The sequence below is a fragment of the Brachyhypopomus gauderio genome, unplaced genomic scaffold, assembly GCF_052324685.1.
Source record: "Brachyhypopomus gauderio isolate BG-103 unplaced genomic scaffold, BGAUD_0.2 sc68, whole genome shotgun sequence".
Lineage (NCBI taxonomy): Eukaryota > Metazoa > Chordata > Actinopteri > Gymnotiformes > Hypopomidae > Brachyhypopomus > Brachyhypopomus gauderio.
In genome coordinates this window covers 844,764-857,773 of record NW_027506889.1, presented here as the reverse complement: position 1 = coordinate 857,773, position 13,010 = coordinate 844,764, and the positions used below count along the sequence as shown (strand labels likewise).

At 42.8% G+C, this 13,010-nt stretch overlaps 1 protein-coding gene across 3 annotated transcripts; it reads left to right on the top strand.

Annotated features, from left to right (window-relative positions):
• Positions 1 to 1,434: 1,434 nt before the first annotated feature.
• Positions 1,435 to 10,163, top strand: prelid1b (PRELI domain containing 1b). Of its 3 annotated transcripts, none has more exons than XM_076989535.1 (6): positions 1,435 to 1,575; positions 4,794 to 4,978; positions 5,292 to 5,517; positions 6,220 to 6,333; positions 6,596 to 6,674; positions 9,475 to 10,163. In XM_076989535.1, the coding sequence occupies exons 2-6, from the start codon at positions 4,887 to 4,889 to the stop codon at positions 9,579 to 9,581; spliced, it is 618 nt and encodes a 205-aa protein (XP_076845650.1). In that variant the 5' UTR covers positions 1,435 to 1,575; positions 4,794 to 4,886; the 3' UTR covers positions 9,582 to 10,163. The 3 variants fall into 3 exon arrangements, with proteins under 3 accessions (XP_076845650.1, XP_076845648.1, XP_076845647.1); XM_076989533.1 differs by lacking the exon at positions 1,435 to 1,575 and adding an exon at positions 3,824 to 3,958; XM_076989532.1 differs by lacking the exon at positions 1,435 to 1,575 and adding an exon at positions 3,965 to 4,189.
• Positions 10,164 to 13,010: the final 2,847 nt, after the last annotated feature.

Below are 13,010 nucleotides of genomic sequence, written 5' to 3'. Positions count from 1 at the left end.
TCTGCAAGGTTGTACCTGTTGTAAATTTAAGTAACAACGTGAGAGTACATTGCGAGTATAATGATTTAGAATAAAGAAACAGAAGATGAGAGCACATGTTTCTATTCATTCACTTGTGCGATTTATATCAATGTGGCTTTGAAATCAAGTTATTTTAGAATAAAAATTATGAAGTGGCAAGAGAGAGTCCTATTCGTTGCCTGGTGAAATGTATAAGAGTGTGTGCTATTTTCACTTTGGTTTTAATATACATATATATATTCGTATATTATACACACTCCACTCCAAATTTCTTGTCACCATTCATGGGATGAGATGGTAGTATGCTAAATGCTATTTGTCAATTTCCATGCTGTCTTCCTTCTGTTTATGATCATGTACTTTGTAGAAAAGGGAATTACACTGTTTCACATAAAGCATTCCTTTGGGGCTTTGTGGATCTGAATAATGTTGATTATGTGTGAGTATGTGTCAGGTGAGATCATCAACAAAGCAAGAAACGACCGCTTTTCAGAGTTGTGGCCAATGAACCAGCTTCCTAGTGGTTCCAAACAGTTTGGCATTCCGAAGAGCCTGCTCAAAGCATAAAAAAATTCCTTAACACTCACAGAGTCAAGTCGTCTTATATTAAATTTTATATCTTAGATTATATTAAAGGCCCTTCGTCACCTCTATAAACAAGTGTTTCATCCACATGGTCAGTTTTGTCAACTGCTCAGTAAGGAAATTGGCTGTCCTAAAAGTCGCTAGAAGTCGCTAAATTACGCATAATTTACATATTTTTGAAGCTGTAAAGAAATAACGTTGTGGGTGAGAAAAAAAGTGAGCAAAAAGCACCATAAATATGTAACAAATAGACAGTAACTGAAGAGCATGTATTCATCTCAGAGTCTCAAAAAGTCTCCAGTAACACCACTAAAAGTCGCTAGATGTGTCGCTAGTCGCTTTTTTTTTTTAAGTCGCTAGAGGGTTTGAAAAGTGGCTAAGTTGGCAACACTGCACATGGTTTGTTTGCATTAATTTTTCAGGACTCCTTCACTGTCTGTTTTTTGGTATATCGTTTTAAAATTATATCTTGAGAATTGTGATTTGTGTTTTAAAATATGCTCATTCAAGTTCCTCAGAACAGGTGTTTGCAGAGTACATGTCATGTAGTGCATGTCTTCTCATGGACGTGGACCTGTATTCGGGTCCATACCAAACAGCAAGTTCACCACGTAAAAAACACAGAGTAAACTGTAACTTTAAGAGAAAACAGTGAGATGTTATGGCAAAGATACAATAACGCTGCTTTTATCTGTTCTACTGCAATGAGCATTGTGTAAAATACAGTACAGCTACTTAAACAGAGCTGATTGACGTCAACCCGCATGGTTTTGTCCGGGGAGTGAGCGACACCTAGTGTACACATGTTGGAACATCGCTATTGCTTCGTCAGCAGTTTGGTTCAGTACTGGCTTGTTTAGCTGACATGTAGCGATATGTTGCTATTTTTAACGTAGCCTATACTCATTTTCATACAGGCTTGCTTTGCATCTTCAAACCATTCAGTAAATGTAATTCATACAATAATCAGTAAGTATAATTATCATTCATTATTTGGTTTTGCAGTTAGTTTTGCCCTGTGTGCATTTAAACGTGTCAGTAAGAACAAACAATACATGCACGCTCCATTGCACCATGTGTGTCATGTGTTAAGTAGGCTAATCTATTATAATCTAATATGGGGGAATGATATGAGGGGGCAGAAAGGGAAACCACCACTTTGCTGCATTACGTCCATTTCTCGTTGAGGCTAGTCCTTTTCACTTTTAAATGCTACGTTTTCACTTTGTAGCAATTGTATATTTCAAGATAATAACAGATAATGATACACTTTGTAGTATTATATAAACTAAGCCAAGTCTACTTTGTTTTTTCCCTGTGTTGGACGATAGGCATATACATGGTAGCCTAAATCTACCATTAAATGCTTGATCAGTTACACTGTAGCCTATATTTGGGCAACATATGTTCACAATTTCATTCCGTAGTCATGCTTTGGCCGATTTAAATGACCAGTGGTAATTACCTGTGTGAAGCAGAATGAACAATATTAGGCCTGTACTTAGGGGTTGGAATGCCGTAGATGCTGGAACCCATTTGTATTTGTTAAAGAGTTTTTCTTATTATTCCGGTTCCTCATTGAAACGAATCGCCGAGACCAGGCCTCCTACAGACATGAAACTTGGTCGCAATAACTCATCCAAGCGCACTGCACGTTTTGAGCGCAAACTACGTTTTACCACCAATCTAGCCTCCAGGCATTCAGATCAGAAGAACCTGTTCTTTAATAATTATTCCCCCTCCCAAATCATGGAGTTTCAGCAGTTTCCAAATGACAATCAAAAACATGACTGATAATCCTAATCCTAGACTCTAACCCTAACCACACTTGGTTACCCCTTAACCTAAAAAGGTCAAAATCATTTAGATTAATATGGAACTTAACATACATCTTATATTTGCAAGTCTAGCACATGATATGCAAGAGGGATATCATATCTACAAAAGAGCGAGCGACATTGCGACATTAGCCATTAAGATTTCAGTATACATTTGACAGACTTCGCACGAGTCAATTCACACTAAGATAAAACATACGCTCAATTGCACATTCACATGATTTATGGGAACTGGCCACTGGGGGGCGGTGTTTGTAAACACATTCTCGAAATCGTCTATGCTTATTGAAGTGTTCTCTAAATCTTATAGTTTGTACAATTCAACATTATTTAAAACAGTATTTTTGAACTAGTCCTAGGCATTGCACCTTACGTTCTCAAATGCGGTCTCATTGTTTTCATAGTAGTCTCAAAGCAAATAATGATGAAATCAAAATAATAACTATAGAGTTGATGCTACATGTCAATGGAGAGTCCATCTACACTAAATTGCTTAGAACAGTAGTATGGATAATAAGATTGGTCCCAAATTTAGCAAACGGTAATAACATTACATGAAAGACTACCAAGTTTGGTGCGACTAGGCCTCTGTTTTTTAACTATAAATATCCAAAATGTCTCATGTTTAGTTTAAAATAGAGTAACACTAATTGTGGCACAACGTAAATTATACAACTTACTTCTAAATGACACGTTATCAACTATATTGATTCATTTATATGTGTATTCACTAAATCAGATGACTGTATAACAATACCCCCTCAACCATACTGTATACTTGTCCAGAACAGAACTTGTTCAGAACGAGTCGAATGACTCCCCTGAGCTTGGTCCAATCTGATTTCATGTAACAGTTACTGGACTTTTATGCTATTTTACAATGAATCTCACACCGCCCTAACACAGTCAGTAGTCAACGATTAAACACTGAATCGATTTTAAAAGGCATGACATGCGAGTAAACTGAACAATCAATGTTTAACAATCACAATTAATGGAATCCTGCTTGTATCTTGCAGTCTCCGGAACAGTATCCACAAGTGTGCATAACAGGAGCAGAATCCGTGAACGGTGCCATGCAGGTTTGCCAGGTCCTACAAAAATATCCCGCACAAAGTCAGTGTAAAACACGCCCTTCAGAAGCCTAAACTAGCCCAAAGCCCAAAGTTGTTGACGGGGGGGGGGGGTGTAAAATGGAGACAAATTGAGTATTATATCGCGATCGATTCTTAGTGTTGACTTGTAACTCCCGCGGTAGCCCAACTCAAAAGTAGCCCAAAAAACCGACCCCAGAATTTTTACCCGCGGCTGGATTTTCAAACAAGCCCAATTTGGCGTGAAAACCGCGAACCTGGCAACTCTGGTGCCATGTATTTTATCACCAATGTAGAGTGGACAGTCCTTTGAAAACGCAGCCAGCCACTTCTGCTTTTAATTCATCTGGTGCAGCGCTGAGTTGGGACGCTAGAGGGCGGGTAATGGATTAGTGATTTTCATGACACGCCGTTGGGCAGGTTAGTTTAACTTATCAATGTAATATCAAAGTTCACTGTTTATTGTATATTTGGGCGGTTGGAAATTTAGAATAGCAATTATAATGTCTAGGCACTAAATTAAAATAATCAGAATAATTAGGTGACAGCAGACGGTCGTCACAGTTAAATCCGCCTCCTGTGCACGGAAACCCAGCCTAGCACCAGTGATATGCATGTAATAGAGATTGAGTTATCTAACTAACGGACGAGGTAGGTTTACTTTTTACTTTTTGACATAATTTAAGACTGTTGTGTAAACAAGTTACATATTAGTTCGGCAGTGAGCTTTCCCAAAGCGAAGACACTGCTTAGCTAACTAGCTTAGCTCCCTTAGCTATCTGGATAGCATGTGGTAGGCCAGCCCCTCCAGTTAGCTGGCTAGGGTGACTTTTAAACGCTTTTAAAATAACATGTGACTTATTTCAGCGTTACGGGGTAATCGACTGCTAGGTCTTAATAGAAACACGCAGCTTATGTGGTTTCCATCAGCTAGTTAGCTATGTTGAACTGTAACATGACATGGTAATGTATCCGCCTGCTGGCTGGTTGAGTTACCCTGACACGGATAACGGGGCGAGGGCGACAGCGCTCACAGCTCCTGTCGTTTGTTTTATGGAGGAAACGGCGATAATTCACTTCAAGAACCGATTCAGTTTGGCAGCCCACGGATTTTATCCTTAGACTCAAGTTGGCGTAGATAACCCGCTCGCTATTATCACTGGTATAAGTCGTATAGCTAGTAACGTTAGCTAGCTGGGCTCGTTTTCCCGTTAACCCCGTCAGCTCCGTGTGATCAGTGTTCATTTCTCCCCAGGACTGACTTACACTGCAGGAAGTGTCCTGGAATGGAGGAGGTTTTGTCTTGATATTACAGCAGCCGACACGTTTACCACTTTAAGTTGGAGGGATGGTGAAGTACTTTTTCAACGAGACGGACATAAAAAGCTCATGGGACCAAGTTTTCTCTGCGTTTTGGCAGAGGTACCCCAATCCATTCAGGTATTTCCATCTTCTTTGTAAATTCTGGACATGAATTAATGTTATACTTACTTCAACTAAGATGACAAAGTCGGTACTGTGAGCTTTGATGTTCATCTTATGTTCATTTTTTGATAGCACTGGACCAACTTGCTCCAGGTGTCACAGTTATGTTTGTAAAAATCCAGAGAAAATTTGCATTTTGTCCAAGATTTCTTTATCTAGTTGGCCTTTAAGAATATGGCATTGCATGTATAACATGATTTAGTGTTTAGAGCTTGAGGTGAGAGAAGGGGAACATGAGTATAACACGATTTTGTCTTGTGTTTGTCAGCACACACGTTCTCACAGAGGATGTGGTGTTCCGCATGGTAACAGTGGACCAACGCCTCATCACACGCCGCCTCCTCACCAAGACCAACAGACTCCCTCGCTGGGCCGAGCGGTTCTTCCCCTCAGCCCTGTCACGCTGTGCTTTTATTCTGGAAGATTCTATAGTGGACCCTTTGAACAAGAGCCTCACCACATACACATGGAACCTCAATCACACCAAGCTGATGGTAAGAACACATGCACATACCTCTACCTCCAGTAGCAACTCTTAAACCTTCTGTGTATATACACACACACACACACACACACACTTGTTTCCTGTCACTGTTTTGTTGATATTAAGATCATGGTCAGAACGTATAATTCTAGACAGCAACTGACAAACAGAACCTTCGTGTGACATCGCCAGTTCATTTTGCAGAGTAGCGAGAGCATCTCCAGTGATGTCCTTCCTCTCAGCAGTTCAGCCACACGCGTCGATCATTCCCTTCACACTCCCACTTCAGCCACACACTTTGATCACTACCTTCACACACTCCCAATGCAGTCTGCCTCTCCAATTCACCACACACGCTCTCCTCACTGGGCCCTTTGTCTCTCAGCAGCTCACAGCCACTGCATATGCTCGCTCTGTCTCACGTTCATGCACACGCACACACACACACACCTTCACGCACTCGCACATTCACATCTAAACACTTTACACATTCTGGCACATACACAAACGCACGTACAGCAGTATAGGCAGTGTTCAGGTTGTGGAGTTCCAGGAAAAGCGTCATCTTAGGAATGTTCAATAGTGTGGAAGCCATAGTCTTTCCTGCTGTATTTAAAGAAACATTCATGTCATATTCATGGAATCTAAAGAAATAGAAAGATACAGCGCTCACTGTGATCCTGTGTTTGTGTGTCTGTGCCTGTATACATAGTCAGTGAAGGAGCACTGTGTTTTTCAAGAGTCAGTGGGTCATCCATCGTGGACTCAGCTGCAGCGTGAAGCTTGGATCTCCTCAGAGGTGTTTGGATTCTCCAGAGCCATCCAGGTGCCTCTACACACAACACACACATATCTACACACTACACACAGCTTGGAATACTCTCACAACTATATAAAGCTCACACTTCAAAGACACACCTACCCACCAAACTGCCCAGCACACTCCGCTACATGGAATACACAGCAGAATCAGATTACAGAACCACGTATCACAATAGCAAACACAGCTCTATGCCATGCAACTATGTGTCGTTGTTTGCAGTGTGTGTGTGTTTGCTGTGATGTGATGTCTGTGTCGTGTCTTCTAGGAGTTTGGACTCGCTCGCTTTAAAAGCAACCAGCTGAAAGCCATGAAGGGTTTGGAACATGCGCTGACCAATTTATACGGTACGTTGGTGTGTTTTATATGGTTGGGGTAAGTAAGAGGAGCATCTGTGTGTTTTAATGCATCAGTGTTGTTTTTGTGTGTGTGCGCGTGTGTATACGCACAGTAACTTCACTGAACCACACCAGACTGGCTGAGTCATGTGCTTTATGGCCAAAGATGAGAAGAGTGTCATGCCTGTAGATCACTGTATCTCTGTCCTGGACTCTGCAGTTAGGTACCACAACTGGCTTGAACCTCCGCCATGGTGGTTGAGCACGGTGCTAGTAATACTGAGGGCGAGGCACTGCCCCCTGTGGGTAGAAAGGCTTCAGAAATCTGTTCAGAATTTGAGTCTTTACAAGGAAGGCTCTCTGCATGGCCTTCTGTTTCTGCATTCCTGCAGAGAGCACCGTTACCAGCATGTCCCTGCCGACTGGCTGTCACCGTTGTCTTCTTGCTGATGAGCTCAGTTCAGTAGTCTGTGTTCCCACTATCCTGTGTGCACCCTCGTCCCTGGAGGTGAGGCTGTCTAGACCGGGTCAGTGCTGTCCGCACCCAGAGGGTTTTTCTCGCTGGCCCTGGTTACACCTCTCATCAACGTGAGTCTTGAGGACTGGAGCACGTGTGATCCGTGCTAAGTACAAGTGTAAATGGGGTTGTATGCAGCTTGGAAATGCAGTGTAGTTTGATCACTCGGACTGCATTCAGAGATGATGAGGGGCCCCATCTGTAAATTCCTATCTGTCTTGATGTGGAAGGACACCCTTAAGTGAAAACATGTCATCATTCTGAAACATGGGCCCTGGCTTGCGAACCATAAATGACTAGAGCAATGTCCCCATTATAGCAACGTATCAACCAGCAAAAATGATGCAAGTAGCATGAAATCCCGACACAGATGGTCAAATGTAAATGGCTGCGTGCCTCGTCTCACCACCTCTGATCTGAGACGCAAGTTAATACCAGGTGTAAACAAAGCCACTGACCTGAGCTGTGGTCTTGGGAGTCGGATAATCAACATAAGCTAAACTACAGGCATTAAATTGTGTTTGCGTGCAGCAGGATTATTAGCTCACTCTGTCCTCAGTGTGTCAGACTCTGAATGTGAAATACTCAGCATGGCTCAGCTCTGTCAGTGGTGTAATGGCCTGCAAGGATGATGCAAAACACAGAAATTCAGCGTTAACTATTATTCCCCGCACAGCCAGTGCAGTGCTGCATGCTGTCTCAGCGAGTCAAAGGGACCTTCACAAAGATGTGCAGCGTAATCATTTAATTTTTTTCTTCTGCTTAAGCTGGTGTTGTTCTGTCAGCAGCCTCCCTGACACACACACACACACTGATCTGTAATCAGTGTGTCCTTATGGCGTGGTCTCTGATCTACAGCTCAAAGGGCCTCAGGGACAGCGTTGCTTAGTATGCAGACATCATCGTTCACTATAAGGACATGAGCAGGGTCACCCAATGACGCTGTCCTGGGAAAGCTCAGGATCTGAGGGTCTTCTGCTCACCTCTCCACACCCATAGACTTGGGTCATTTATATTTGTAGTTCAGTTCACATGGTTCAGAACAAAGCACGTAATGATACATTGTTACATTTACCGTAGAACTGAAATGTGTAAATGAAGGTCATATGGCATCATTGCTTTTGGACTGAATTACTTTTATGAAAGATATTTGTGACAAAAACAGTTAACATTATCCAAACTAGAACAATATTTGTTTGTAGTGAAGGGTTATTTTTACCAGTTGAAAACTCTGCAGGAAGTGTATTTTCAGTAGTCTGGCATTTTTCTGTTTTGAAAGACCACATTCTCACTTGCTCTAACCAAACTAAAAGATCAGCTAAGAGCAACCAAGTTTGAACACAAACTTAAAAAAATAGAGGAACAAATTCAGTTAAGAGACTTGTAATTGTGTTGTATCAAGAAAAGTATATTTGACCGGCATAGTGAAGATAAGGTCGGGCCAGGATCTTGAATCCCATGTTAGTGAGGTGTTTGAGGTTCTGAGAACATTTCTGGAACTTAACTCACCCTCAGGCACTTGTTCATTCTCCATCTGCTCTTTCACCAAGTGCGAGTCATTTTCAGGATTGGGGGCAAATCTTTGCTGGCTTTTGCAATGTGGGCATTAAATGGCATGTTTCATGTGACTGCTTACAGTGATCAGTCTCATTCAGCGTGTTTGAGAAATGAAACCTGCTGAGGTCATGACCCCGCCCGCACCGTTCAACACCACTCAAAATGGGCTAAGCTCTTTTCAAACGCTGCAGACCATAAATACCCCTGGATTTCACATAAATGCTGCCAGCCTCTGATATGCTTCTAGTGAAACAGAGCATGTCCGGTCGGACGATGGGAAAGAGATGAAGTAAGTCCTCATGGCCAGAGAGAGGTTGGCTCACTGCTTACGGACTCTGTGGTTGTGGTTTCATTGATCCTTTCCAGTAAAACTCCCATGCAGAAATGAAACCTCAGTTGGTTAAGCTACCTGGAATCACTTGTAAGATTTCTAAGCAACAAAGCGAGACTGATTCTCATGCTTCCTGCCAGACTTTGAGAGAGTGAAGCGTTTGATTCGATTTGAACACTATCTGCTTTAGTTTCCTATGTGTTGTCTCTGTGGATAGGTTCATTATGAGACCATGTGTGTTGTCATGGTTGCACTTTCATTGTAGCAACATCCCACTAAGGCCTGTTGCTGTTCCTCTGGGTACCTGGTCGATCCTCAACACTGTGTGAATGGCAGTCACTATGGTTGAGCTGGAGTCAGCAGAGTTTTCACCTGTTTGTCTTCTGGGTATTGTCGTTTCTCAGGTGACCCGCACCAGCGACCTCCTCGGCCTGCAGTGAGGGAGACGAAGGATGCGTCCAAACACCTGGCCCCTGCGGCTGCCCCTCAGAAACCCCGCCAGTATGTGTGACAGGACGCACACACACACAGGACACAGACAAAGACTGCGTGTCAAGATTTCTACGTGTTCGGTTTGAGCCATACTGTGATTAGCTGTCTGGCTGTGAGGTTACTCTTTTCTGTGTGTCTTGTGTAACTTCACGTCTAATGCGTTTCTCTCTCGTGCTCCTCTGACTCCGAGACTTCAGGTACGATGCCGTTGTTTATCTCTGAAACGAAACCCATGATGCACTGGTCTTCATTGCAGAACAGCGTATGCTGTCTAATCAATTTATGCAAAGAAAATCTGAAAATGTATGGAATATGCTGGAAGTGTTGCCTTTGTGAATCTCTGGTCTTAGTTTGGGCCTGCTGAGAGTTACTGTGTGATTCGAAGACTACAACTGACTCTCTTTCACAGAATTCATGTGTTTGTTTTTAAAAATCACGTTCCCTGCTCCCAGCAATGTCTTGTTGGAGGTGGGTTTGTGTAAGAATTTGCTATTTATTGATTATTGCTACATTTTATAATTGAACTGATTCTGAAGATGCTGTAATAATGCTGAATAATGTTCTTTCAATAAATATTAACACATGACTGCTTATAAATTCACTAACTTGGTATTTCAGATTGGTGATTTTTGAGCAATGAGAGAATGTGGCTATAAAACCGCCATTGCTCTGTACATATGGACCCGTTTTTGCTTGGAGACTCGAATATACATAAATTTAACTTTTGTCTAAAATAAGTTTTATAATTTTACACATCTGTATTAAAAATTCAGTGGAAATGTGAAAAATGATATCTATACTTACTGGCCCTCTTATTAGATCTACCTGCCTTATAGGTCAGATTTATAGGTGTATAATTACACACTGTGTCATGTTCTGCCTTGTAAAATTTGTCAGCCAGCCTCTGTTATAATATTTAGGTGGAGGAGGGGTTTCAGCATAGTAGTGAACACTGGTGAGGTAGTCCTGTGTACTGGATTCACGGTGATCTGTAGGGGAGGTGACGAATACTAAACTATAGAATGATGTCTTAACAAGCTAAAACCAGCAGGGGGCACCAATTAAAAAAATAAAGTACCACTATGTTTTTCTTAAACTCTGCGCAAACCCGTTCAGCCTTTCATTTAGCCTTTGTTGAAAGTTGTCAAATTTACTCCCCAATGTCATTTTCCATAACACTGACATTGCTTTAAAGTAAAATAAAAAAAAAATCTTTGCAAATCAGTGACCTGACACCCACGTGTATAAAACATTTTTAATTATTTATATTACAATGAAAGAATACACAATACCTTTAAGTGTGTGCTAGAACAGCCAGCACCAGGTACATATGTATACACAAACAAACAAAAAAAACGTATAGCACATCTGAAGGAAACATATTCACAGGCCTCTGACACAGAGCCCTCCCACCTCAGGGTCAGTCTGCCCCCCCCCCCAGTGCCCCTAAGCTCCACCTCACTGGCATCTCTAAATGCTTCGCATGCTGTGCGGGCGCCTGGCACACTCACAGGAGGAGTGTGTGGCGGGCACGGCTGAGACTGCCCCGGCTGTGCTGTGGGACGGCCCAACAGAAACATGCTGTGAAAAGGCTGAAGACTGAACTTTTCTAATGTATTTGTAAAGCTGTCCATCTGGAATTACTTGAGATCGTCATCCTCACTCTGAAATGGCAGGTGAAGGCTAGGTGCGGAATAATTTAGAAGCGATCGGATTTAGGTGAAAGGGATCAGGAATGGATCCTTCATCTCACTGAACATCATCACACTGATCCCTCTCTCTCTCTCTCTGGGCCTGTACAACTCAGGCACGTGAGAGCTGATGGGGTTTGTGCTCCTGCCTCATAGCCACCATCATCTGCCATGTGGGGAGGGCGTGGTCTGAATCAGGCTGTTTCAGCTCTTTCGTCCATACTACAGGACGGACTGGGCAGCAGTGCCCCTGACAACTGCTGATGATTCTGTATGTCTGCTCTGGGATGGGAGAGGTCACCTGGGTCACCCCCGGGTCCGGCCAGACACTGCCACAGCCTCACGCTCCACCCACACTCATGTTGTAGTGTTTCAAAAGCTTTTCCCCAATCCACTAAGGCATCATTATCAGATGAAAAACTCTACAATTGTGTTAAAGTTTTCAGTAGCACACATAAAAATAAACGAACTCTATATATATATATATATATATATATATATATATATATATATATATATATATATATATATATATATATATATATAGAGAGAGAGAGAGAGAGAGAGAGATTGTACACAGTACTGGTGGTACGGAGCTCCGTGTGTCCTGTGATGCTACTGAAAACTGAAATCTCATGTCTGGCCCACAAATCTCATTCTGAAAGGTCCAAACTTACAATGGCTAATGGGAGGTTCTGTGCAAGAGGTCTTTTTTTCCATTTAAATTATATTCAGTTGTTCTGTGTTCAACAAACTGAAAAAGGACAATTTTGCTACCAACAGTCACACATTTCCTTGACATGAATGTAAACTCTTCATGAAAAAGTAGCTTTTTGAAGAAAAAACAAACAAAAAAAAACTGCTCCCTCCTTTCAGGACTGCAACAGACTGGGGAGGTAAAACCAAAATAATACCAGAAATGTCAAGAGTTGGTCACAAAGTGCACCACAGAATCCAAGTTCCTGTTTGCACTCAGACTTCACCCATTAAAAACAAAAGCACAGGATGTTTGTATTGCTGTGATTTGCCTCCTGCTCTGGCGATGGAAGATGTTCACACTAATCTGAGTGCAGTTCAGCCAGGTCTCCCCGTTGTGATGGTTACATTTTAGAGCTGGGTAGGAGGAGCCAGTCCTACATCAGTGTCAAAGACGACTAGAAGCACCTCCTACGACCATGGGACTACAAGTCCCATGTTGCCCCTGGGCATACGTTAACACTAGCAAGGGAAGTTGCACTGGGAGAAGGCCGGTGGGGAAGAGCTCCAGCTGCCATTAATGATTGATTATGTCGCTCTTCTCCCAGCGTCTTCCTCTTTATTATTAAGAGAACATAAGCAAAGTGAGACTGCAAGGACAACAGTGAGAGGCTAAGGCGCCGTCACGCCTCGCCTCGCCTCGCCTCCGGGGGGCAGTAGGGCGATGGGGCTGCCCGCAAGACTGGGACAGGCGGCAAGGGAGAGGGAGGGAGTCATCGTTCAGGCCAATGCCTGACTCCCAGTCAGCTCCTCACCCACCCGCATTTGGAAACGGTGTGGAGACAGTGTGGAGCAGAATGGACACTGGGGAGTGTCTGCGAGGAGTAGACCTGAGTAGGGCTCAAGGGAAGGGAGGAGGGGATAGGCAGCAGGGGGAGGAATGGGACCTGACAACAGTCACCAAGGCACAGAATGACAGAGGGAGATCTGAGCAACACTAACCATCTCCCCATGACATGCTTGGCCTCCTGTCTTCTCTATTTCTTATATATATAGATATA

Bases quoted from the DNA above. Each gene is read 5' to 3' on its own strand.
- prelid1b (XM_076989535.1), top strand. From the start codon at position 4,887: ATGGTGAAGTACTTTTTCAACGAGACGGACATAAAAAGCTCATGGGAC. The intron at 5,518-6,219 runs GTAAGAACACAT...CTGTATACATAG, and splicing joins TCAATCACACCAAGCTGATG to TCAGTGAAGGAGCACTGTGT. The intron at 6,334-6,595 runs GTGCCTCTACAC...CGTGTCTTCTAG, and splicing joins GATTCTCCAGAGCCATCCAG to GAGTTTGGACTCGCTCGCTT.